The sequence below is a fragment of the Antennarius striatus genome, chromosome 7 (genome assembly GCF_040054535.1).
Source record: "Antennarius striatus isolate MH-2024 chromosome 7, ASM4005453v1, whole genome shotgun sequence".
In the NCBI taxonomy this organism is placed as follows: Eukaryota; Metazoa; Chordata; class Actinopteri; order Lophiiformes; family Antennariidae; genus Antennarius; species Antennarius striatus.
In genome coordinates this window covers 7,887,498-7,911,919 of record NC_090782.1, presented here as the reverse complement: position 1 = coordinate 7,911,919, position 24,422 = coordinate 7,887,498, and the positions used below count along the sequence as shown (strand labels likewise).

The 24,422-nt window shown below is 36.8% G+C and overlaps 2 protein-coding genes across 4 annotated transcripts; both read right to left on the bottom strand.

Annotated features, from left to right (window-relative positions):
- Window positions 1–584: 584 nt before the first annotated feature.
- On the bottom strand, window positions 585–7,387 carry LOC137599069 (afadin- and alpha-actinin-binding protein A-like). Of its 3 annotated transcripts, none has more exons than XM_068319738.1 (14): window positions 7,315–7,387; window positions 5,581–5,687; window positions 5,149–5,291; window positions 4,806–5,009; window positions 4,529–4,639; window positions 4,270–4,405; window positions 4,059–4,134; window positions 3,769–3,949; window positions 3,440–3,596; window positions 2,791–2,906; window positions 2,363–2,536; window positions 2,104–2,221; window positions 1,747–1,888; window positions 585–1,662 (listed from the first exon to the last, which is right to left on the bottom strand). In XM_068319738.1, the coding sequence occupies exons 2-14, from the start codon at window positions 5,594–5,596 to the stop codon at window positions 1,515–1,517; spliced, it is 1,722 nt and encodes a 573-aa protein (XP_068175839.1). In that variant the 5' UTR covers window positions 5,597–5,687; window positions 7,315–7,387; the 3' UTR covers window positions 585–1,514. The 3 variants fall into 3 exon arrangements, with proteins under 3 accessions (XP_068175839.1, XP_068175841.1, XP_068175840.1); XM_068319740.1 differs by having other exon boundaries at window positions 585–1,659; XM_068319739.1 differs by having other exon boundaries at window positions 7,345–7,377.
- A 923-nt stretch (window positions 7,388–8,310) lies between these two features.
- LOC137598788 (atrial natriuretic peptide receptor 2-like) lies at window positions 8,311–23,054 on the bottom strand. Its single transcript, XM_068319262.1, has 23 exons — window positions 23,010–23,054; window positions 22,383–22,491; window positions 21,996–22,128; window positions 20,958–21,081; window positions 20,655–20,756; window positions 19,478–19,580; window positions 17,059–17,204; window positions 16,804–16,876; window positions 15,574–15,715; window positions 14,732–14,818; window positions 14,506–14,649; window positions 14,301–14,422; window positions 14,047–14,185; window positions 13,834–13,882; window positions 13,648–13,755; window positions 12,944–13,063; window positions 12,083–12,176; window positions 11,576–11,663; window positions 11,295–11,434; window positions 10,882–11,034; window positions 10,157–10,255; window positions 9,543–9,634; window positions 8,311–8,668 (listed from the first exon to the last, which is right to left on the bottom strand). Exons 1-23 carry the CDS (start codon window positions 23,052–23,054, stop codon window positions 8,558–8,560), a joined length of 2,523 nt encoding a protein of 840 aa, XP_068175363.1. The 3' UTR covers window positions 8,311–8,557.
- Window positions 23,055–24,422: the final 1,368 nt, after the last annotated feature.

The window sequence follows — 24,422 nt, the reverse complement described above, 5'->3', positions numbered from 1 at the left end:
TTCATATAATTGATACAAATAGAAATTTTCCAGAGATTTAATTTCCCATAACTATCAAGAAACGTCTGCTCATCATTTTAAACTGTTCATCTTGGAATATGCATATGATTTTCTATTGTTAGAAATGGTGGATTGCTTTGAAAAAAAATGCAGAACACAATATTTATTCAGAAAAATTGTTTCTGAAATGTCTTCATTACTTCGTTTGAAAAATTATCTTGAAAATATGTATTACCGTGTTAATAATTTGTCTGTGCATTAATTAAAATATTAATATCATATATTTCTAATACTGCAATTTATATTACAGAACAAAAGTATATTGCATTATTTTATCATATCATGCATATCATGCAGGCCTAGACAACTGTCTTTCCATAATGATACTCCATAACACAACAAATATCACGCACAATATTGGTGGACTTTAACAATGATCTGTCACTGTATTTACTTGTAGTGCAAGACAGTTGAACTAAAAATGAGAATTCAAGAATGAGAGCACCACCTAGCTAAAGATAAGTGAATCACAGAGTAATTTTTACATTGCTACTAGATAATACCATAGAAATGTTGCTTTACCTCATCAGCCTTTATTTTGGGAAGCTGACATCAATGAGTGACACAGGCAGGTGATCAGATGACAGCAATTCATCTCTAAGTCCCATAAAGTATACAATCAATATTTCAATCTTAACATTTTGAGAATACATCATGTAACATTTTAGTGGTAAAATCTATTCCATTTTCCATTCCAGGGCATTCAAAACATTCTAATTGTGTGAGGAATTTACATTCATATTGTCATCAGCAGTATAACCTTCAGCAAGGTTCTACAACACATTTAACAGCAAACTTTGATATCACCTACAACAAACATAACACCAACTGTTACGTAGATAACAATGTTGCAAACAATGTTTCTATACAATCTATAAAACTTTATGTCTTGTGCATTTTTTAGCACATTCTCTAAAAGAGCAGCATTAAATCTACACCCTAAATTGTGCAAGTGGAGTTTAACTGGGTGACAGAAGCTGAAAATCTGTGCTAAACAGTGCCCGTTAATGACTGCTAAAGCTGTGTGTTGCAGGACACCTGCAATAAAAAAAAATACTTTCATCATTAAAGCCCTATGATGAGCATGCATCTCATCCTGGGTGACCCCACCTCTCACCCGATGCCAGCTGGGATCGTCTCTAGCAATACTTGTGACCCGTATTTCAGATAAGTGAATGTAGAAAAGATTATTCTGATTGTTATCATCTCGGTTTCAAGGCGAAGAATGAACAAAAGAACTATTCTAGTCAAATATCCTTGATATCAGCTAAAACAAGATTTGCAGAAATTTTCTTTCAGTCATACAGGCCAATGACCATCTTGGTTTTTAACTCTACATTTCCTCATTTAACCAGTTGTTCAATTTGTTCAAATTAATTTGTATTTCTGAAATATCCTTCATCATTCACAATTCATAAACATTAACAATAATTCTAAAAATGGAAGTTGTGGCATTATATGGAGCAGTTCTTTTCCATTGTGAGTGTGTGGTTGCTGTGGTCTTCGCTGTTGTTCCATTGTTTGTGCCGAACTGGAAGATTTCTGTTCAAGAAGTCGCTTGATTCTCCAACATCTTCAATCTTCATCTTATGTTTGGTGCTGCTGTAAAAAAAGGATTTGACAGTTGGACAATCACAATAGAAGAATTCCTTGAGGTATCTGACGTTTGTGTTGTGTGCACTTTACCTGTTTTCTGGGATGAGGGAAAGTGTGCGATACAGGCTGGCTTTTGACGGTGATGCAAATGGAACACATTTTGTAGTCGGGAAGTTTGTCTCAGACGAGCACTTGATGAGATTTTCTGATGCTTCGCCCGACTTGGACTCAGCTGTGAAGATGAGATGAAACTTTGAACTTTAACCAGGAAAGTGAACTGGACTCACTATTAATAAAAAGGAGGGGTGAGTACAAAATGAACCCGGTGGTAAGGCACATCGTTGATAGGATTTAGAAATTCAACAAATGAATGGCTCTTTGATGAACTTGTGAACAATCTAATGTTGGAATTAATATGAAATGGGCCAGTTTAACAAAGATACTCACATATTAAAAAGGCACTTTTAGACTTTGACATTGGGGGCTTGTTTAAGTCAGGAAATGGACTCAAGTTTAAAAACTGGTGTTTGAGCCACGTTGCTCTATCCTCCTCAAAGGCCTTCCTCTGCAAGTTAAGGCAGATACAGTCATCTCATAAACAGTCCGTCAACTGGTCCATAAACAGGAGTCAACTTAGGACACGGAGCCAAATGTTCCATGAATGTAATTTCAGAGCAATTCTTGGAAACATGAAAAAAGAAATCACCTCGTGGCTGAGTCTTATAGCAGCTTCAGTAAAGTTACTCCTCTCCCTTTCAAATGTGTTCCTCTGCTCCTCTAGAGTTTTCCACTCCTCTCTGAGGCGATCTTTCTCCTGCAACATGGAGCAGTCGCTCAGTAGGGATGCCATCTCCTCATCACATGGAGAACTCAGCCGCTGCTACGACACAAACACAACAAACAGGGATTGCTGAATCATGATTTAATGATAGAAGAGTTGAAAAAAACACACACACAATAATAAAACAATAAAAAAAAACACTGAATGCAGATACAAAGGTTTGACAAACTATTAGATGGCAGCTAATATTTCAAATGAGTGATTTAAAATTTAGAAAGATTCATTCTTCAGTTACACACAGTAGAATCATTGATTTAGAGCTCAGTGGTAAAACTTAAAAGATTATTTCATACCTGCAGGAGCTGTTGTTGTCCTTGAATGAAGTCTTTACACTGTTGGATCTCGAACTTCAATTTGTCCATCTCCTCTTCACGGGAGTTTTTACCGTCACTCACCTGAGCTAAAGATGCTTAATGGACACAATCATAGAAAAAAAATTACAATCAGGCTTACATCCATTCTCAGTGTGATTGTAGCAGCATGTGATGATCCACTGTGGTGTGTTGTTGAAACAAGCTACAGTTTGTCATTGTAAGTGCTGCAGCCACAGATACACTGTTGGTGGATGGATGATAAATAGACGATAGATGACAGATAGACAGACAGAGAGACATACATCAAGGCACACACAGATACTCAACTGAGGTCATATAAATTCACAACTAAACAAACATGAATACACAACATGGAAAAACATAATACACAGCATACAAATAAAATCCCTAAAAAAATAAAATAAAATAATGTACTGTGTGTATATATACATATACACACACACACACACACACACACACACACACACACACACACACACACAAGCTGGAGTCCCACATGGTGAGCAAGGCACATACATCATAATCATATATAATCAATATTATAATCAGCCACGGTTCTAAAACAAGTCTCATGGGCTACTGTGACAGTACGCTGCATTAAGACTACCTTGACTGTCGAGTTTTTCAACATGGCTCTTTAGTCTTCTCCACTGGAGGCGTATACTAGTGGTCAGCTTCTCCCTTGCATGAACACAACACAACTCTACGCTGTCTTTACCGGAATCCCCTCCTGGAATCATGTCCTCTTCCTCTTCCGAATCATCCTGACAATGTCAACGTACAGTACATGATTTCTGAGATATCTGAGGGAAATTTTTGAAATAATTCTAAGACGATAATTAAAGGTCTTATGTGAATTGAGGAAAAAATTAATTAAATGAATGCAGCGATGTAGAAACAACACTGTTAAGCCGAGAGTTAAGCAACACGTCTTACATGAGCGCCAGGATTGTGATGTTTGTCCAGTTTCAGAGTCGTTTTCCTAGAGCTTAGCATGGAAACCATTTCCTTTTTCATTTGCTGCAAAACTTTGTTCAGTTCTGCATTTTCCAACAGCAACTCCCTTTGTCGTGTGTCATAGTCATGCAGTAGAGTCTTGTACATCTCTCCCTCATGCCTTAAGATGAGAAAGACAGTGATAATCTCAAACCATCAGCAGAAAACATACAGTAACATCCAGGAATCAGTGGCACCAGGAAGAGAATAAGTCAGAGAAACAAACTTACTTTGCCTCTGTTTTTTCAGTTTTCCAAAGGCTTCTCTTCCCATCAGCTCTTCCAATATTGTTCAATACATCAATCCCTGGGAAAAAAATTGAAGAGTATTTGAAGACAGTCCAAGTAGCAAAAGTCAAGGTCTTGTATGTAAAATCCAGATTTTAGTTTATATGATAAATGTTGGACTGACATATAGAAACTAGTGGTTTTCCTATTTCACCTTGTTTCCGCTCTTTTTTGTCAACCAGAAGTTGATTTAACCGCTCCTTAAGTTTGTTAAACTCTCTTTCCTTCCTTTTCATCTCATGATTATACTGACTGGCCCTGCTTGAAATTATGTTCTGAAGCTTTTGCACCTGCAAAACAAGAGAAATACAGTGTTTACTATGTGTACTTTTATATGCTTATCCAACAAAAACAAAAACAAATCTGCCAGTTGATTCATTTAACATTGTCAGGTGCAAAAATTGACAATATACCTCTTCTTTTTCATTTTTCAGGCTGTTTTGAAAACACTTCACTTTCAGCTGCATCTGTCTCTCTCTCTCAAGGAGTCCAGTATTTTCTCTTTTGGACTGTTCAAGCTGCTCCTTTGATGACAGAATAGCATTGACAAAATAGGGACATTTAATATGAGAGTTAATATTTTTGGTATTGAAAAACAACTCAATATTTTAAGGATTCATTCCATATTTCTCTTAAATCTTGATTTTCACATTACAATGAATATATTTCTGATTTTAAATGGTACAGTACTTTGAGCCGGTTGACATTGAGCTGCAGGAAGTCTGCATTGCTACTCGTCTTCATCTGCACCACCTCCATGTTTTCCAGGCTACGGAGGCCCCTGTGGTGCAGCTGAATCAGGTCATAAATGCAATTTAGGACAGCAACTACGTCCATCTCTGACCTGCTGTCAGACTGATTACAAATTGGTGGGAAGCCGAGAGACGACACCTCCTGTGAGAGGGAGAAAAGCAAATGGACCAGCGTACGACTCACAACTTACAACTTTAGAGTCATATTATGCATGCGTTATACATCAAAGCATGAACCATCTGTAATAAATGATACACCAAAGACCTGAGTTGTTACCAACCTGACTGATGTGTGATAAACATTCTTGCACATTGTGCTCTGTGCAGAAGGCATGAAGCATGTAGGACTTTCTGTGGAATGGCAGTGATGATTGCCAGAATGAGTTTGTTCTGCATTCAACAGAGTTGCTGCAAATATCCTTGACTTTTGGAGAAAAAAAATTCTGTCAAACTCAAAACATAAGTCAAAATTATACAGGTATACCACATCCTATGTCAGCAATTGGTTCCAAGACCCACAGCATAAGTCAAAAAACAACGTAAGGCAGATTAACATGTCTCCAGGATAAACCAAAAATAACCATTCCCTGTTCTGTACTGTACTTTATGTATTAGTGATCTATTGTAAAACACAATTGCTGAGGGCTTATTACTGCAGTTCTTATTGTCATTTAACATAGGAGAATGCAGACAGTCTCAAGATCTGGACTTACCTGAGGACTCTGGCATTGTTGGAATGCAGCCTTTGGCCTGTGTCTGCCTCAGCTACATGTGCAGAATGCAGAAAGCTCACTACAAAATCCTCTTATGCACTCTGCTCCTGAAATAGAGGTCAGATTAGCAGCAGACATTCAATGTAGTCTGGATTACAGAGTGATGGAAATTATCATTACAGCGATGAGGAATAGACACATGCAGCAAGGGTGAGTGTGGGGACAGCAGAGTCACAGATTCATTCACTTATTAACTAATTTACCATGGGCCACAAGATAAACAGTGATCACACATAAGACACACAGCCAGCCTATAGATTCATTACAGCCCTTTACTAAAATACATGTTTATTATAGTGTCTATTGTGATGCTTATTATACATGTTAATTTGATCTTGTGCTTGTCACTGCAGAAGTATTTAAGTGAATACATGTTGTGGCCAAGCCAGCCTCTAGTTTCAAGGCTTTTATCCTCATCTGATAAGACTAATCCCAGGTAGACAGTGTGGCGACTTATCTGTAAAACCATACTATCAAAAAAGTGATGAAAACCTTTCTTAGACTACTGGAATATAATGACTGTTTTTTAACAAACAATAAATATAAACTACAGCTATTACTGGAAACTAGACACATCTTCCTGGGACAGCAGCTGTTAGAGCATGAGCAGGTGCAGTTTCTAAAGAGCTGAATGGTAGTTTTATAACACTTTGGCCACGGAAAAGCTCATCGACTCATGAGACCTTTGGCTTCAATGACATTTAATCTGCCTAATGAGACAGATGGCAAGCCCACAGCCACAGGGTTTAACAAGCCTAGACCATGCTTCGTCTGACTCCTCCACAAGTGTCAATCGTTATATAATTTTTCTAATTGTCTTCTAAAGGGAGACTATTTCTGCATAAGGATTTAGAGAACTGATAATAAGCTTTGTCATCTCTCTGAGGTCTAATCACACAGTAGGATCGTTTGAGCGACACCTAAAATTAGATTTTCATCCATGAGACTATTCTTCCTTAATTCAGTGTGTAGTCAGTTTTAGCTGAAACTAATATGCTCTAACACAAATACCCTTCCATAAATTTCACCTAAAAAAAAAACCTATGCTCTTCAGTTTTTCTGTTTTATTCTCACCGCCACTGATGGGATGGGCAAAAAATAAATTCACCTCTCAGAACAATTAAAGCACAATTCACTTCAAGAGAAAAAACACACTAAGACAACTACACATCAACAATTCTGAAGACAAATCAACATATCTTTAAATCAGTTAAAACAAACAATACTGTTGTGGATGTGTAAACAGCTAAATAAACGCTCTACATAATATATCTGAAGTCTGGTGCATGTGAAAGAAATTTGTAACGTGGTGGAATCTAACTTACAATTTAGTCAAACTAGCTTCTCGAAAACTATCATTGCTGTTAAAAACATCGATTAAACCTGGTGATCTTAGGGTGAATTGATTACCTGCTTGTTTTTACTTTGTACTACTATGAATATGAATTGTATGTTAAATGGACAAGAAACAGATGTAGTATTCTAAAGGAAGCTGTTTAGGTGTACTATGTTAAATACAGTTACAGTAGTAGCCCAACAATCCCCGCATTGTCTCGATCACTGAAACTAGAATACAACAGAGGGATATTTTTATCAAATAAGTCCGACAGTAACTAAAACATACGGTTACACTGTATACCAAACAGTTATGAGGAAAATGTTTGCGGTGCTTACTTTTGTTATGTCTTTCAGAAGGGTCCTTACCTTCGTGGTACAGCAGGACTTAATCATTCCAAATGACAAGTGCACAAACCACAACGCGACAAGCAAGCAGCGCTGTAATTGGTCAATACGTTGTCAAGCAAACAAGCAGCGCTCTAATTGGTCGAGATGTTGTCAAGCAACTAAGTACGGCTCGATCTAATTGGTTCTTGTCTGAAGCAACGCGTCGCCTTCGTCAATAGTGATCAATTTGTGATAGTAATGTGTCAGTGTCCTCGTGTTCGTCTCTTTCACTTCTGCTATTATATTTGTTTTTTGGGCAGCAGTTGTTATTGATGAGCCAACTACTACTGCTGTATTTGTGTTATATTCCAATTTAGTCATCAATTGAATGTGCGTTGACAAATTTCTCCTGAAAAAAGGCCTAATTTTACAATTAATTTACTAGGTAAGTTCAGTGAAGGAAGTTATTACTAATTTTATATGTAAGAAGATAAATGCACCACAGGAATTTACAAAGTCATAACAAGGGAACTTTAATGTAATCTATACAATTTGAACATGAGAGCAATACAACAAAAACACTTGAGGCATTACAAAACTATTGCAGATAAGTGCACATTATTACAAATGTCAAAAGTGTAAATCTGTCATATTCCCTGTAAACGAACAACATTAATAATGAATTAAATTAACAAAAACAAAATTAAAAAACTATCAACAATTTCTTGTATAATCATCCTGCTATGACATACTGTACAGTACATTCATAAGTCTTTTTGTCGAAATGTCTAAAAATAAGGAATCAATGTCATTTATCAAAGTCATTGTCAGAGAGTGATCTCTTTTTTTGGGCAGTGAATTTGTCCTTTCAATTTGACTTTAAGCAACATTTTTACAAAACTTGTGTTTCTCTGCATTCAAAATACAATACAATGGCAAGTTTAATATGATTGTTGCACACAGAAAAACATAGATAAAACTGTAGATATTATGCATTTTTCGTTATTTCTGTCCAAATCATTTTCTGGTTTTTTCCTTTCTTTGTTTTTTCTTTTTTGTTTCTAGGTCATAAAAATGTCAAAAAATTATTGTTATTAGTAACATCTATTGGATTTATAGCTCAGTTTAAAAAATTTTGTTGATGTTATTGTATCTACACATGTAACTCCACCATAGTTAACTTGACAGGACTCATTTGCACTAAACAAAGGGGGATTAGTTTCCATACAGTTATGTTCAAATTTTGACAGATCTAGTCACTAACTGGTACTGGAACCCTGTTGGTTTCAGATGTTCTGAGCAGTGGGTCTTTTGGATCATCTCTCTTTGCCTCAAGCCACCATGTTGTCATGTCTCCCTTACCCTGTCAGATAAAAAATGAAAGGATGAATGAGAGAAGAGAGTCATGTTGCAAAGCATGTATTCGTTTGAGGTTTAAATAAAGCCATTATACTTTGCTGAGGCCACCTATTACAAGGATACCAGGATCATTGTGTCATTCATGCAGATCCTGCTCACTGAGACTCTTCCCATAATCAGATTAAATTCATCCAAAAAAGATTTTAGGTTGCAATGTGAATAGTACAGGAGCTTTATAATAAAATATCTCTTTGAAAAAGAGAACAAAGACAAGACACACCCTGTCTCATTTCCCTTGAAGTGAGGTTTTGAATTACTTGTGATCTTTTCAAATTTCAGCGTTGTACTGTACCTTTTTTGGCTTTTTTGTTTACTGTAAAAAGTGGCACAGCACCTTCTATGTGAGTTTTATTTCTAACAAAAACCACTAAATTTGACTTTTCTTCTCCTGAAGTCTAACTTCAGATTAAAAGGCCAAAAATTAAGAACAAAAAGTCCTACACATTTCTTAAGCTTGCATGGCAAGTGTCCCATCCCTCTGGAACCTGCCTTAGTAGTTCATATGTAAAATGACTTTGATCACAAAGTTACAGATATTACAAAAAACTTAGTGATCTTTGCCTGTAACCGAATCTTCTACAAATTCAGTGTGTTCTCTCTTGGACTGTGTCCCATCTATTCCCCAAGAATGATTGAAATGTTTTTTTTTCATAATCTTATTGACAACCTAACAAATTAACCCAATAATCAACAAACAAAAAGAAAAATAGACATTGAAGAAAACTACACCCAATAAGACTTCACCTCAGTGCACCGCAAGAAATGATGACAATAACTAGATGATGACAATAACACACACGATACAAATATTTCATTACCTTCACATTAAGTGTTCCTCTGCATGTTAGAATGTAACCTCTGAGGGTGAGAAGCAAGTCAGCTGTGGCACCACTCACTTGGATCTTCAGAGCTACATAGGTTTAAAGTCACACAAAGGACATTATATTACATGCTACATGAGCAATGGGTGCCTGGTTTCATTATCTTTTAGTATAAAATAAACATCATCACATATGACATCTTTGAAGTCACTTGATTGCATACAGTAAACACCGTGGGTAATATCAAAAGTGCAGTACTTATATTAGGTGCATGTAAGCCATATAAAACATACAAGTACAAGGTGACATGAGATCTGTAAGGCTTGGTTCTAGTTTTGTCAGAAGGGGTAGGATTAAATTGAAGGGATAGGATTAAACACGCTTATGCTTCATCCTACTCCTTTTCAGGCATGTTTTGTGTGTTATTAGTATTGTTGTCTTGATTATTGTTATTCTGCGCACATGTTCGAAATAAAAAAGCATTCATTCATTCATTCATTCAGTCATTCATTCAAATAACAGAGGTGTGTGTTTAGTAAATACAGTATTTCATCTATACAACAAATGTGACCCTCATTATTTTTTAGCTGTGGTCTAATCCTAATCATTACCTTCACTTGTTGATTCCATCCGAGATGCTGTGTTGACAGTATCCCCAAAAAGACAGTAGCGAGGCATTTTAGTGCCAACCACACCAGCAACAACAGGTCCTAACACAAAGAAGTGCACTAATTGTAACATTTGTATCTTACATTTTAATTAGTTTCAGTTACAGGTGAGCATCAAGCAGTCAAATTAATAATTGTCAATATAAACAGCATGATAGAAAGAACATTACTGGAATAATGGGGAGCTGAGCCAAAAATTTAAAAAGTAAGGGCATGTATTATTGAGGCTGGAGGTAATTGTATGTCTAAAAATATAACAAAAGACACTCCCCGTCTTTGCCAGAAGTGACTGGCAAAGAAATGACTAACTTCTTGTTTGAACCAGACCATTTCTCACATTATATGTCTTACATACATATAAATAATGTACTGATGTGTTCCTAATTTTAGTTTATGAACCAGTAATGTGTCACATCTGACATTATTTTACTTTTCTTTAAAAAAATTCAGAATGTGTACATTGCAGATGACAGTATTTTCTAGTGTTATGACTGGCTTGAAGTCCTGTCATAATCAACTTTTTCAAAAAACGTAACTGTCTGGAACACATACGTTTGTACATAAGAGTGTTTACCAAACTGGCTACAATGCTAGTTTTTTACAGAGGCACTTGTTTCAATTGGGGCACAATATACAGTGAATGGTTACATTGATCATGTCTACTTTACCTGAGTGGATGCCTGCACGAATCTTCAGCTGTGTGTTAGGTTTATGAGGGATCTTAAAAGTATGGCAGACACTGACTAGATCAAGAGCCATGCTGGCGATCTCTCCAGCATGATTGATGCCATTTTCTTGAGGAACCCCAGAGACCACCATGTCTGGAATGTAAGGCATTATTCCATCAAAAGAAACAACACGAGAACAAAAAAAGGAATGAGCTGCTATTTTATTATATGAGTGTGAGAACATTGACTTGTATGATTTCAATATTATATATAATTTCTTAAGGTCCTTAGGTTATTTCTTTTTCATCTAGATTGGTTAATTTGCTTTCAAGATGAGATATATTTCTCTGAAAATGTATTTAATTACTGCTGAGTCAGAATGATTTTAAAATATGTTTATTATCCTTACTCACAAGCATCTCCTATTGTCTCCACTTTGTAGACGTCATAATTGTCAATAATGTCATCAAAGGTGGTGTAGAGCTGGTTAAGAAAATCCACCACCTGGTGAGGAGTGCTGGCACCAGACAACTGAGTAAAGCCGACAATATCACTGTCAAACGGGAATAATTTTGATTTAGTCATTTCTAGTTCAATATATGAATCATATTGTTAAAATGAAGCACATTACTGTACATTAAATACATTTAAGTTTCACTAAGCTTTTATTTTTTACATCCTTCACACAACACACCTGAAGTAGACAGTGGCATTGGAAAAGCTCTGAGCCTCTGCCGTCCGGCCTTGACGAAGGTCATCAGCCACTGGTTTTGGTAACATACCTGAATAGGAATGTTGTGATTTAATTTGGAACGATGGTGGCACATGTATGTAACACCTCCCTGCACTCTTTGGGTTATCTCTGGTGTGTGGACTTACATACACCATTATGGTCTCATGACCATAATGGTCACTGTTATTGATTGTCTATATTGTCAATCTTTTTGAAAATAATTATATAATATAGTAGTACATTATATACAGTATAATAGCACATCTGCAGAGGAATACCCGTTCTAGGTCAATGAGTATGTGCTCCTTTCATATCACTAGATGGCAGTAATCACACGTGATGGCGTCATTTAGCACTTTCCAAATAAATCTGCAAGAACTTTTTAGGACTAATTCAAAGGAATCATTTACCAACATTAACCAGTAAAAAATAAAAATGCTGCCTTGAGCAACCTGTGGTCAGACTTACTGTATAACAGCCGATCTGTCTTCTGTTTTTCCTGAAGAAGATCTTGTGTTCTTTCTGCAACTATGGATTCCAGATGTTTGCTGTATTTCTCCATCTGCACTTAAAGAAACCTTTATTTGAAACTCAAAATAATCCACATGGTTTCTGTATTGTTAAAAATATTTTAAACACAGCTTTTGTTCTAAATAATAGCATATTCTATCACATATAATAATAATAATAATAATAATAATAATAATAATAATAATAATAATAATAATAATAATAATAATAATAATAATAATAATAATAATAATAATAATAATAATAATAATAATAATAATAATAATAATAATAACAATAATAATAATAATAATAATAATTTTAAAAATCCACTCCTCATGATCTCTATGAGGTAATTATTTTTTGCCACTCTAAACAATCACATGTACTGTATATAGTACATATCGTACAGGCCCTTTACACACACACACACACACACACACACACACACACACACACACACACACACACACACACACACACACACACACACACACAGGGCCTGTAAGCATGCAGATACTGGGAAGTACAGCGGTGCGCAGCTTTCGCATGGGGTGCACCATGAGCAAATTGTGAGTTGATGGTGTCTTGCTCAAGGGCACCTCGGTAGTGCTCAAAAGGTTAACTGGCACCTATCCACTGCCAGTTCAGACTCCAAGCATGTTGGTCCACAAAGGTCTTGAACCGGCCACCCTCCGGTCCCCAGCCCAAGACCTAATGGACTACCAATGTATTTTTTCATGGTAGCGTTAAGCCATACTATGTGTCTGACATATCAGTGTCAGTATTCTATTATATGATAGTTCAATGGGATATTACCAGATTCATCATCATGTCTACTGGGCTGACTTTGTGTGGGTTCATTTTGTCAAGCATCTTCTTCACGTGGTCGAACGTGGGCCTCATGGTGATGTTATGAGACCAACACTTTTTAATGAGCTGCATGAGAAAATACCAAAATACTTCAGAGTAATATGTACAGTAACATGCCTCTCATATATATCTTCTTCTTCTTCTTTTCCTTTCGGCTTTTCCCTTCAGGTGTCGCCACAGCGAATCAATTTCCTCCATCTAGCCCTGTCCTTTGAATCCTCTTCTCTCACACCAACTACCTTCATGTCTTCCCTCATTACATCCATAAACCTCCTCTTTGGTCTTCCTCTAGTCCTCCTGCCTGGCAGTTCAAAACTCAGCATCCTTCTACCAATATATTCACTATCTCTCCTCTGGACATGTCCAAACCATCTCAGTCTGACCTCTCTGACTTTATCTCCAAAACCTCTAACATGTGCTGTCCCTCTGATGTACTCATTCCTGATCCTATCCTTCCTGGTCACTCCCAGAGAGAACCTCAGCATCTTCATCTCTGCTACCTCTAGCTCTGCCTCCTGTCTTTTCTTCAGTGACACTGTCTCTAGGACAAACAACATCACTGGTCTCACCACAGTTTTGTACACCTTTCCTTTCATTTTAGCTGAAACTCTTCTATCACACATCACACCTGACACTTTCGGCATACGTACCTCACAGTAGTCTACTTGACTGGGGCAGTCAGTATCAGCCTTTCCTGCTTTGACTTCAGGCAGGCAGGGCCGCCACATGAGATCCAGCCTCATTCCCTCAGCCTGGTCCTGTCAGAGAGGACTGAGTAAAGTAAAGATGAAACATGGTCAAAGTTTGTAATCATCATACAAAATTCTCATACTCACTGAAATGAGGTTAGAGCGAGTTGCAATCTCAACCAGAATCATGGAGTAGCTGGCCAGAAAAGAGAGAGGATATTATTTCCCTTTTCAGTTTCTAAAAATGAATGATTACGCTTTTCATACGAATGAAAATACAGATGCTTGCTGGCTAAAACTGAATCTTTAATTTAACTTCATGTTGTCCAGTTACTGCATAATAAAGTTTACTGCTCCCACCTGTACACATCTGCAGCTGGTGTCATGTTGGCACTGCTTCCCAGCAGGACCTCTGGAGCACAGTATATACGATTTAGACAATTGAACCCACTGCTGATACTCTCAAAATCCGCCTTCCTATAGGCTGTGAGGCCATAATCTGAAGGCAATCACAGAAAAATATAGAGCCTAGAGATGCAGGATTCTGTGTGAAAGAATATTAAATGCATGTTTATATTTGAAAAATCTGAAGGTGTGTCTGAGTGTATTATTACCTGAGATTTTGCACACCCAACGATCATCAATTATACAGTTTCTGGAGTGAAGTCTCCCATGAAACATCTTGTGTTGGTGGAGGTACGACATCCCACGGGCAATGTCAGTGGCAAAGGACAATCTTCAGGAGGAAAAACGCTCTCAGATATGACTCTTTATGTCTTCTTATATTAAATCATCAACTTAAAAATATGCTCCAAGTACCTGAAGCCCCAGTTGATGGGGATGTCATCATTCAGAAGGACGTCAGACAGGCTTCCTTTGGGGCAGTGCTCTGTAATGATGCTGACAACAGGAACCTCAATGGAACCTCCAATAAATTTACATAAATTGGGGTGGTCAAGTTGCCTGAAAGAAAAAAAACAGAAAAGAGTTTAACTTGTCGTCAAAATAGTCTTATTTTCTTTCTAATCTACAGGACTTTTCTCACCTTACTTCTTTCACCTCCTTCCTGATAGTTTTAGTGAGGGTGAAATGTTTCTTCTGGATATGTTTCACGGCCACCGTTCTCCCATCACTGCAACACAACACACATCATCAAGTCCGTCGTAATTGTCCAAATCAAAAATATGGAGGAAACATCTCAGATGTTTTTTAAAATATCTAGTATCTAGTCATGAAAAATAGAATTGTGTCGAGACAAAATGAAAATGGAATGTTAGACTTTAATTTTGCAAAAGAGTTGACATTCAAGATAGGTAAATAATCCATGAAATATAACAAAACTATCATGATAAAGGCATTCTCATTCCGCTTTTAGATTGATGTATTAAATGTCAATACTATCATAATGATAATAATAATAATTGCTCACTATAATACAATACTTACTAAAATATAATATAATAACTTACTTGCATTAATGTTTAATATTATATTATATATAATATTATATTATTTATATATATATCACAATAATATAATGTCACTTTTGGGCAAATTCAAAAAGATTTTATAATTTTCACTTTTGTTTAAACATACACACGTATACACACACGCGCGCGTGCACACACACCCACACGCACACACACACACACACATAATTTAAAATCCAATCTCTGTACGTTATAATAACAGTTTTTGCTCAATTCATTAAAAAAATCTTATTCAACAATCATTAATAATCTGTTTAACCATTTCATCATGTATATGCTGCCATAATATGCAAACATGATAAAGTTAAGTCTCATCTTCAGATGTACACTCAAAAATGATACTATTACTTCTACTACTTCTGAATGTCTCTAATTAGAAGTGTTGAACGGTTCTCACTAGATGCCTGGTTGGATGAAGCCTTGTTTTAATGAGGTGGTGACTCCAGTACAAACAGTCACGTCAGTAGTTTGACTGATGGCGGTGGTGCTCTTGCCACATTGAAGGCTGGTGGTGCTGCAAAGGCCCATGTTGCACACTCCTGCAGACACCACAGTTAGGAACCCATACCATACACAGGATCATTTAACTGGCTTCAAGGTGAGGAAATAAAAGTGCCTGTAAACTCACCATAAATGGTTTATGCATTATGGTATAAAACAGGGGTGTCAAACTCATTTTTTACCGAGGGACACATTAGCATAACGGCTGTCCTCCAAGGGCCAGATGGAAATAAAATGTATTGTAACTAAATATAACTCAATGTAATGTAACATAAGTGTAACTATTCCTTAATGTTATATAACTTTAAATTTATTATTTATTCAAGTTACAAACATTACAGTTGCACTGAAAAATTATGTTTGAGTGTTGCTGTCCTATGACATAAATCTTTTTAATTTGTCAGGTTATGAAACCCACAGAACTCCAGCAATCAAAAATCAAACTATCCAAGAGTATAATGAAAAATAACATCAAAGATAAGTATGGACATTAACTTTGTTCAAAACGTTTATGACAAAGTTAAAATAGCCTTAATTACTGCATTGTGGGAAATGTAGTTTCAGGTCAAAGTACGCATTTGACCTATTTATTTTTAGACACTCTGACCAATTATGCTCTCACGGGCCAAATAAAATGATGGGGCGGGCCACATTTGGCCCCCGGGCCTTGAGTTTGACAAGCTCACCTGTCTACCTCCCATTAAATGCCTGCATGCTGTCCCTTTGTGTGTGTGTGTGTGTGTGTGTGTGCGTGTGTGTGCGTGTGTGTGTGTGTGTGTGTGTGTGTGTGTGTGTGTGTGTGTGTGTGTGTGTGTGTGTGTGTGTGTGTGTGTGTGTGTGTGTGCGTGTGCGTGTGTGTGTGCGTGTGCGTTACGGGCCTTTACACACACACATATATACAAATGTGACAAATAGTAACATAATAACTAGATTTGAAAAATTAATTTCCCCTACAGGGGATCAATTAAGTTGATTCTTCCTCTTAGCTCTGATACACTCTTATTGCTCAACACTACTTCTTGTAAAATCAGTCAAAGTGATTCAATCCTGAAGAACACTAAAATTCTCATCTAATTTACCTTTCCATAGAAACATGCATAAATAGTGTCTCCTAACAGCATTTTACCAAAGATTATGTTATTGTAGTTAATGATCCAGCTTTCATCCCAAAACATCCGCTGTTTCTGGTACTGGAGCCACTGGAAGACAAGGATCAATATAAATATCACACATGGCACATCGCTGTTCATCTGTGTGTGAGTGTGTGTGTGTGTGAGTGTGTGTGTGTGTGTGTGTGTGTGTGTGTGTGTGTGTGTGTGTGTGTGTGTACGTGCGTGCGTGCGTGTGTGCGTGTGTGCGCATGTGTTTTGCAGAGACTGACCACCATGGTTAGGATGAAGCCGCTGCTGAAGAGAGCGACTGGAAGCCCAATGGCCACTTTGATGGCAATGGACATCGGGCAGATGCCACAGTCTGCAGGGCAGGTCAGACAGCTCTCCTCCAGCTCACAGACGTCATCTCCACACACTGAAACACAATGACACATTTTGTATTTTCGGTTTCATTCCAGTAAATTGAGTGATTGCAAGTAATTATCAGGTCTTTTAGCAATGGAGGCAAAGCCTCACTGTAAAAAAAACAACAGTTTTAATAGCAGTATAGCAATATAATAACAGCAAAACATGTACATACAGAGTTTCATATAGGAGAATGGTTCATTTTTGAATCACATATATGACATAAATGCATTCTACACCAACCAAAGAGTTAGTGTTTTTATAGGAGTTAGTTTGTCTTTTTGTCAGTCAGAGTGTCTAAGAGGAGGATTACTCAGATTAGTTAGATCTATGAAGAGGTGGTGATGCGGATCATCCTCTGGATGCTGAATTCAGTAAAGGATCCTTTATTGTGTGGTAAGAGTAATGACAATATTTCAGCTCTGAAATTTATAGATCATTCAAATAATATTTGGGCAAATATTAGAGCATCAGATCAAATCAACATCAAATTCTGATCTGGATCTAAGAACTATTCCAGATGATCACATCAGATCATGGAATATTCACGACTGCCAACAGAAATATTGTAGCTGAAACTGTTCTGGTTCAGTTAGGGATCAAAACTGGATCTTCAGAGGTCACTGAATGATTTTCTTTTAATATTAGTAAGCTAAATCTTGTTGAGCAAATGTGAATAAATTATGTGATTCCAAATCTTAGGGGATGTTATTATGGATAAGAAGTCACATGTTCGATACAGGACTATTATTTATAGGAGGGAAGTCAAGCTGCTTTGATATAGATCATTGCTTTCTGAGTTACATCTTGTTATTTGGTCATTCCTTTTTATTTGTTTATCTGAACATGCAATGCAACTAGTATCTACAGTTTTCTAGTAAATGTAATGAAGCACAAGTGCAAATTACAGGAAAATCTAGCAGCTATAGAACAAGTACATCAAGGTACAACTGACTGATTTTGATTTTGATTTGCGAAAAACATTTACAGATACTTTGATGTACAATTAAAAGACAATTGCAGACACAGTAATGAACAAGCCTGCAGGCAGGAATTTAGTCCAAGTCCCAGTGCCGTCAGTCCCAGCTGCCTACAGAGGCAAAGCCAGGCAGAGGTGATGCTTCAGAGAGAATCTACAGGGTGGAGTTGGATGAGGTTGTTTGTTTCTGAGGTTTGGGAAAGACTGGAACTCCACCACAGCTCCTCCATCTTCACTCTGACATTAAAATATCTTCTCAGGAAAGTCTCTCACAAAATATTAAAATCACTGTTACATTTTTAAAGTAAAAGCAGAGGAGATTATTTTTGCACCAATTTAGTTGCAGTGCTTTCTTGAAACTGGAGACCCAACGGTAGCTTATGAAGACACACGTAGTGCCAGAGGTGGAGTATGATGTTGTCAAAAGGTCCTCAGGCGGCTTTGAATACAGAGTACAGTCAAAACTAGTCACCTAGGTGATTCATCTGATATAATTCATCTACTGGGCTGTAACACTGCCGCTCTCTCTTTGTCTTTGGTGGAGTACACAAAAAACATTATCATCAATGTCTGTCTGAGCCTGATGACTTTTGCCTCAGAGTTTTATGTAACAGATGTAGCCAGTATGCCATGTTCATGTTTTTCATAGAACTGTAGTCAGGTTTTCTTGTTTGAATTACATATTGTAGCTTGTCAAGAACTTTAGTCAGCAACATTTTTAAAAATATGTTTTTCAGAGAACTTAACCTCTTAAATTTCCAGTTGAGAATAAGGAGATTTATAAACAAAAAAACAAAAAAAACTCTTCACATTTATTCCTCTTCCTTATTTGAAACATGTTTAAACTAATAGCATGCAACTGACAAACCAAACATTAGTGGGCACACATAAATTCTATGCTGGTAAATCTGAAGGAAACAGTGTAGTGTACAGTGCCACAGTATAAAACATTTGTGGTTTGAGAATGATGATTACTCTAAATGCTAAGACAAGCTCTTAAAGAAGCTATAAAAGAGCCCTCCAAGCATTAGGTAATATTGTTTATTGAGGCAAGTCAAACGACGTTTATTAATATAACACAGTTGATAGCCCTAATGACACTATCAAGATCTGTGTGTAGGTTCAAGATGCAAACAAGAATTTTCTCTTAGTAATTTTGCTCAATAAAACGTATTTAAAAGTTTATTACTCAGTAAATCAAAGACAGTCACTTTGGATAAAAGTATATACCTAAAGCATTCCTGAGAACATGGCAAAGAATTCAGTAAATCAACAAAGGGAAAGTTCATGCCTAGTAGACTGACCTTGGGCACTGATGACAAGTACTTTGGACTCCAGTGCTGCATGCATTTGACCGATTTTGATATGAGCAATTAGTGAGGTGACTCCTACATGGCTTAGCACAACCTGTATTAAAAAAAATCAGATAAAAATGCATTTGTAAGTACTGAGATTAAAAAGCGAAACAGTGACAGATTATCCCTAACTATATAAAATAGATGTATGAGAAATTGCATAATGCAGAGTAAATAGTAAAATAAAAACGTAAAAACGTGACTTTGCAAGGTTATACTTCTGACGCAAATGATGGCTAAAGTACTACATTGTTATGGCTAATTAAACTTCATGTGTCATGCCTGTGAAAAAATGTCACTGTAACCTTAGTACAGCAACTGAGACGTTGAGCGAAAGCAGATTAATAGTCAGCACATGCAAGTATTCTCAAGAACTGACAAAGATGTGTGCAAAGATGCACGCCTATTGGACTGAATGGACGATTTAAAACAACAATGTACCAAAATCATATAATTTAAATGTGATATGCAATGTATGAATTTGGTTGACAATGTGTTGCAATGAGAGATGTTGTTGATTTACAAGCCAATGGCTTCTATATGTCAACCCTTTTTTTTTCTTTTCGGATGTTGTTGATGTTCCAACACTGATGAAAATGAAGTCTGCTGTAATAACATGTCTGGAAAGAAATAAGTAAACTAAATTTAAAAAAAAAAATTTAATCAAAATATACATTACATTTTGTATGCCGCAACCATAAATGTGGATGTATTTTTACTTTCTTACTCAAGGTTAAGTAAATATAACATGTTGCTGTTGTATTATAACATTAAACCAACAGAACAGGCAGAAGACCTCACACAAGATGATTTGCTGATGATTTGACATTTTGGGTTGGGTGCGAGATGACTCCTTTTCACAGATAACATCTGTCATTTGACAGACACAGTTAACCAAAAATGTGCTGGATGACGCTGCCAATAAGATCTAACTGGATGTTTACTTTAATAGAAGAGACGATTTTAATTTCAGATTTGTGTCCTTGTGTTAAACATTGTATGACATTGAATATTTGCAGATGGGTCATGACGTGGGAATATGAATAATATGACAAATACTCTGTGGACCTCAACAAATATAAGAAAGTATTCTTTATTTTAAATATTGTTTTTTATATTGGCTCACCTTTGAAGTCCAGTATTTCTGGGTCATTTTGCCTGCTTTGGATACAGTGTGAGTCACTATTTTACCATCATCGGGGATCCAAGGACCACAAATTCCTCGTTTCTGAAGCACAATAAAGAAGATGTATACATATACTGTATACATATTATATGTACTGTATATATAGTATATAATAGTATATATATTTTGAATAATTAACATGACATAACAGATTAGGCATAATCTAAAGATTTGCTATGTTTGTTATCTATGATGACAAGGGAAAATGATGACGATGTGGATAAGATGCTGCTGGGTACCCACCATTAGATCAAGAGGACAGGAGTGGATGTTGGCATGATACACACAGCAGTTCATTTCATTGGCGCTGTTCCAGTTTGTCGGGCATTCGTGTTCGTGACAGAACCTCTTTGCTTCTGACCAATCACTACAAGAGAACAAGGGTTGGCAGACAAGGAGAATATCCAACCATGCAACCAGCAAAAATATTGAGTTGGAAAATTATTGGAGGGGGCGAGTGGGGACAATGCTCATTGGGAGAGCGGTAAAAAAAACACCTGGAGTGTGAACTGACAGTGGGAGATGTCAGCTCACCTCCGGAGCACTGCCGAGGCGCCTTTCAGCGAGGCGCCCTTGAGCAAGGCGCCGTCCCCCCCTACAAGCTGCTCATTTGGGCACACCAAGCAGGAGCTTCCCGCCACTCTACCTTCCCCTGCATGCGTACAGGCTCCTTGTGTGTGGTTGTGTGTTCAGGGCCTGTACACACTAATATATATATATACAGTGTATATATATATATATATATATATATATATATATATATATATATATATATATATATATATATATATATATATATATATATATATATATATATGCATGTGTGTGAATTACTAACAGTAGAGTGTGCCACTAATTACCCCTAGGGGATCATTCAAGTATATAAAATTAAAAAAAATAACATTCAAATTTAAAAGATAAAAAAGAGGAAGAGGTAAAGAGCAGGCCTTGAAGATAATTCATTTTTATCATAACTACATATATCTGTTAAGTTAAAAAAATTGTAGCTTAACACAATGTTTTCAATAAAGAATGGTTCCAAAATCGTGTCAAGAAATTTGAAAAGACTGCTTGCAAACAAGATATTTGTCATTGTAAATAAAATCATACAAATTAGTGATTATTCAAATTAGTGATTTATTTCAGCATCATCATTATTACTAGTACTGTAGTAGCTATTACTTAATAACAGTACATATTTGTGTATGCCTGTGTGCTTACCTATGGACACTGTGTATACAGCAGACTTTAAGGATTACAGGAGTTTATTTAAACTCTCACCTGAACTGGAAAATCTTGTTCCTAACTGCATACTCATAGAAGGCATCTGTGGCCGTTACAGTGTATGAGACATTGAACTCTTCCCCATTTGCTACTTTCTCTGGAGGACGCTTCACCCATGCCATTTCCAGACCTGTGACAACACACATTTCAACAACAGACATAAGCATGTTGTTACAGGTTCTCCATGTTGAATTTGCACTTAATTCCATTCCACCTCATCCACTAAGTTAATGTAATTTATTAGGAATAAATGAAATAAAACTTCTTTTTAAGCCTATTATTCATAATATTCTTTCTGTTAGATGATCATAAGCATAAATCACTAAAAACAGCCAAAAAATCAGTCATTTTAAATGTAATGTAAATTAATGTAGAAACACTCACCACCACAGCTGATCATGTTGTAATCATTTGGACTGTCGATTGGCCAACAGTCGTACTCCGTGTTGTCCAGATCATGCCAACAATTAACCCCGTGCTGGCAAAATGGTCCCTTTTCATTGGATGGTTGTAAATATTTGAAAAGCTTTCATCATTGACCATGACTGCTCATTCGAGGGTGTAAATGCATTCAGTACACAAAACATATCTGTAAATCTTGGTTGATTTTAAGACAAAATGATGGAGGATAAAAATCACACAGAAATTTCATCACATTCTCCAGCAAAACCATGGTGGTGGATATGTTTCACTAAGAGAGATTGTATTCAGCACTGGATACATAATGCTTAATCATGAGGGAAGACAGCTTCAGACCATGACCACACGTGTTTCTGACAAGACAACAAAAGCAATGTGGGATCCTCAGCTATACCGAAAAAAAAAAAGTAAATAATATAAAAGCACTAATTTTATCCAATGTGTAGTGCAACCAGAGAACAGGACATCAATACAGCTCTCATTTCATATTATATACATCAACAGCTTGACTTTTACAAAAGTGTACATCACCTTTTCTCTCTGGTTCTAAATATTTTACATTTGTAAATCCTCGTCTATGTGAGAACTTACCAGCAAGAGACACAGATAAAGGGATGCAGCTGTCCACAGAGCCATGAGGAGGTTTGCTGCTGATCCGACGCTGTTTTTGGATCTGCTCTGAACTGACTGAGTGGATGACCTGTGTATATGTGTAAGTGGTGTGTGTGTGTGTGTGTGTGTGTGTGTGTGCGTGCGTGCGTGCGTGCGTGTGTGTGTGTGTGTGTGTGTGTGTAAGTGAAGTACACTTCCCTAAATCCCTCTTCATTTTTATTTTTATGTTTAATGGTCCAATTATGAGGAGAGTCTCTCCAATCACAGTTTAATCATGTGCAGGTACTTCAGTTCACCTTCTTTGTCCTCCGGGTCAAATCGTCCACAGGTCTGTCACATCCAGCCAACCACAAAGGCATCATTTCTACTGTTTCAATTCTTCTGCATAATCAGACTATAAATATTAATTTTATTACACATTTTGCATGCATTTTAGACATTGGTGGACTTTTTCAGAGCCTTGTGAGTGAAAATACCACATGGAAAATGCATGTACTATATAAAAGTAATCAGTTTCAGCGTTGCATCTATATCTTAAGTCAATAATACTTTGAAGTGATTTTTCTGTGTTTTTACTCCAGTGCACCGCGGAGCCACACAGAAAGACATACAACCATGCACACACACACTCATTCCTACGGGCAATTTGGGACGGGCCAATCAACCTGAAGCGCATGCTTTTGGAGGTGGGAGGAAGCTGGAGAACCCGGAGAGAACCCACATAGACACGGCGAGAACATGCAAACTCTGCACAGAGCGGGACTCGAACCCAGATCCCCAGTGTTGTGACGCGACAGCGCTACCCGCTGCGCCACCGTGCCTCCAAATTTCATTTATTAATTTATGGAATTGTATCACCATAAAATCATCTGGAATTATGTTTTGGGTGTATCTTGATATACAATGAGGGAAATAATTTTTTGATCCCTGCTGATTTATTAAGTTTGTCTACCAAATAACAAACCCATAGGTTTGCTTTATCAGTGAGACAATTTAAAAGAACATTCAGAAAAACACATTCTAATTGTCATAAATTAGGGTGCAGATGGTACAGTGGTTCAAGTATGTTCCATTTATGAAGGTTGCAGTGACTGCGGGTGTGATTCTGACTCACAGCCCTTTGTTGGATGTTCATCTCACTTTTTCTTCCAGTTTCTATTACAGATCTTCACTTGTCCTATCAACTAATGGAAAAAATGTCCCAAAAACATTTAATATTTAAAAAAGCAATCCATTGATTTGCATTTTAATGAGTGGAAAGAAGTGTTTGACCCTTAGTGATACATGAGGTAGAGATTATTGTCAAAATCTATTAGTAATCACAGAGTTCAAATGTTATTTTAAGTTTGCCACCACTTTTGCACACATCTTAGGAGGATTTTTGGCTCCCCT

What these genes read in the sequence shown, in the direction of transcription:
- LOC137599069 (XM_068319738.1), bottom strand. An exon ending in TCAATGTCAACCGGCTCAAA is followed by an intron (nt 4,640 to 4,805) that starts GTACTGTACCAT and finishes CTGTCATCAAAG; the next exon opens with GAGCAGCTTGAACAGTCCAA. An exon ending in TGAAAAACTCGACAGTCAAG is followed by an intron (nt 2,907 to 3,439) that starts GTAGTCTTAATG and finishes GTGTCCATTAAG; the next exon opens with CATCTTTAGCTCAGGTGAGT.
- LOC137598788 (XM_068319262.1), bottom strand. Translation starts at nt 23,054, where the DNA reads ATGGCTCTGTGGACAGCTGCATCCCTTTATCTGTGTCTCTTGCTG. An exon ending in AGAAATACTGGACTTCAAAG is followed by an intron (nt 19,581 to 20,654) that starts GTGAGCCAATAT and finishes TTTTTAATACAG; the next exon opens with GTTGTGCTAAGCCATGTAGG. An exon ending in TTGGGTGTGCAAAATCTCAG is followed by an intron (nt 14,186 to 14,300) that starts GTAATAATACAC and finishes GATTGCCTTCAG; the next exon opens with ATTATGGCCTCACAGCCTAT.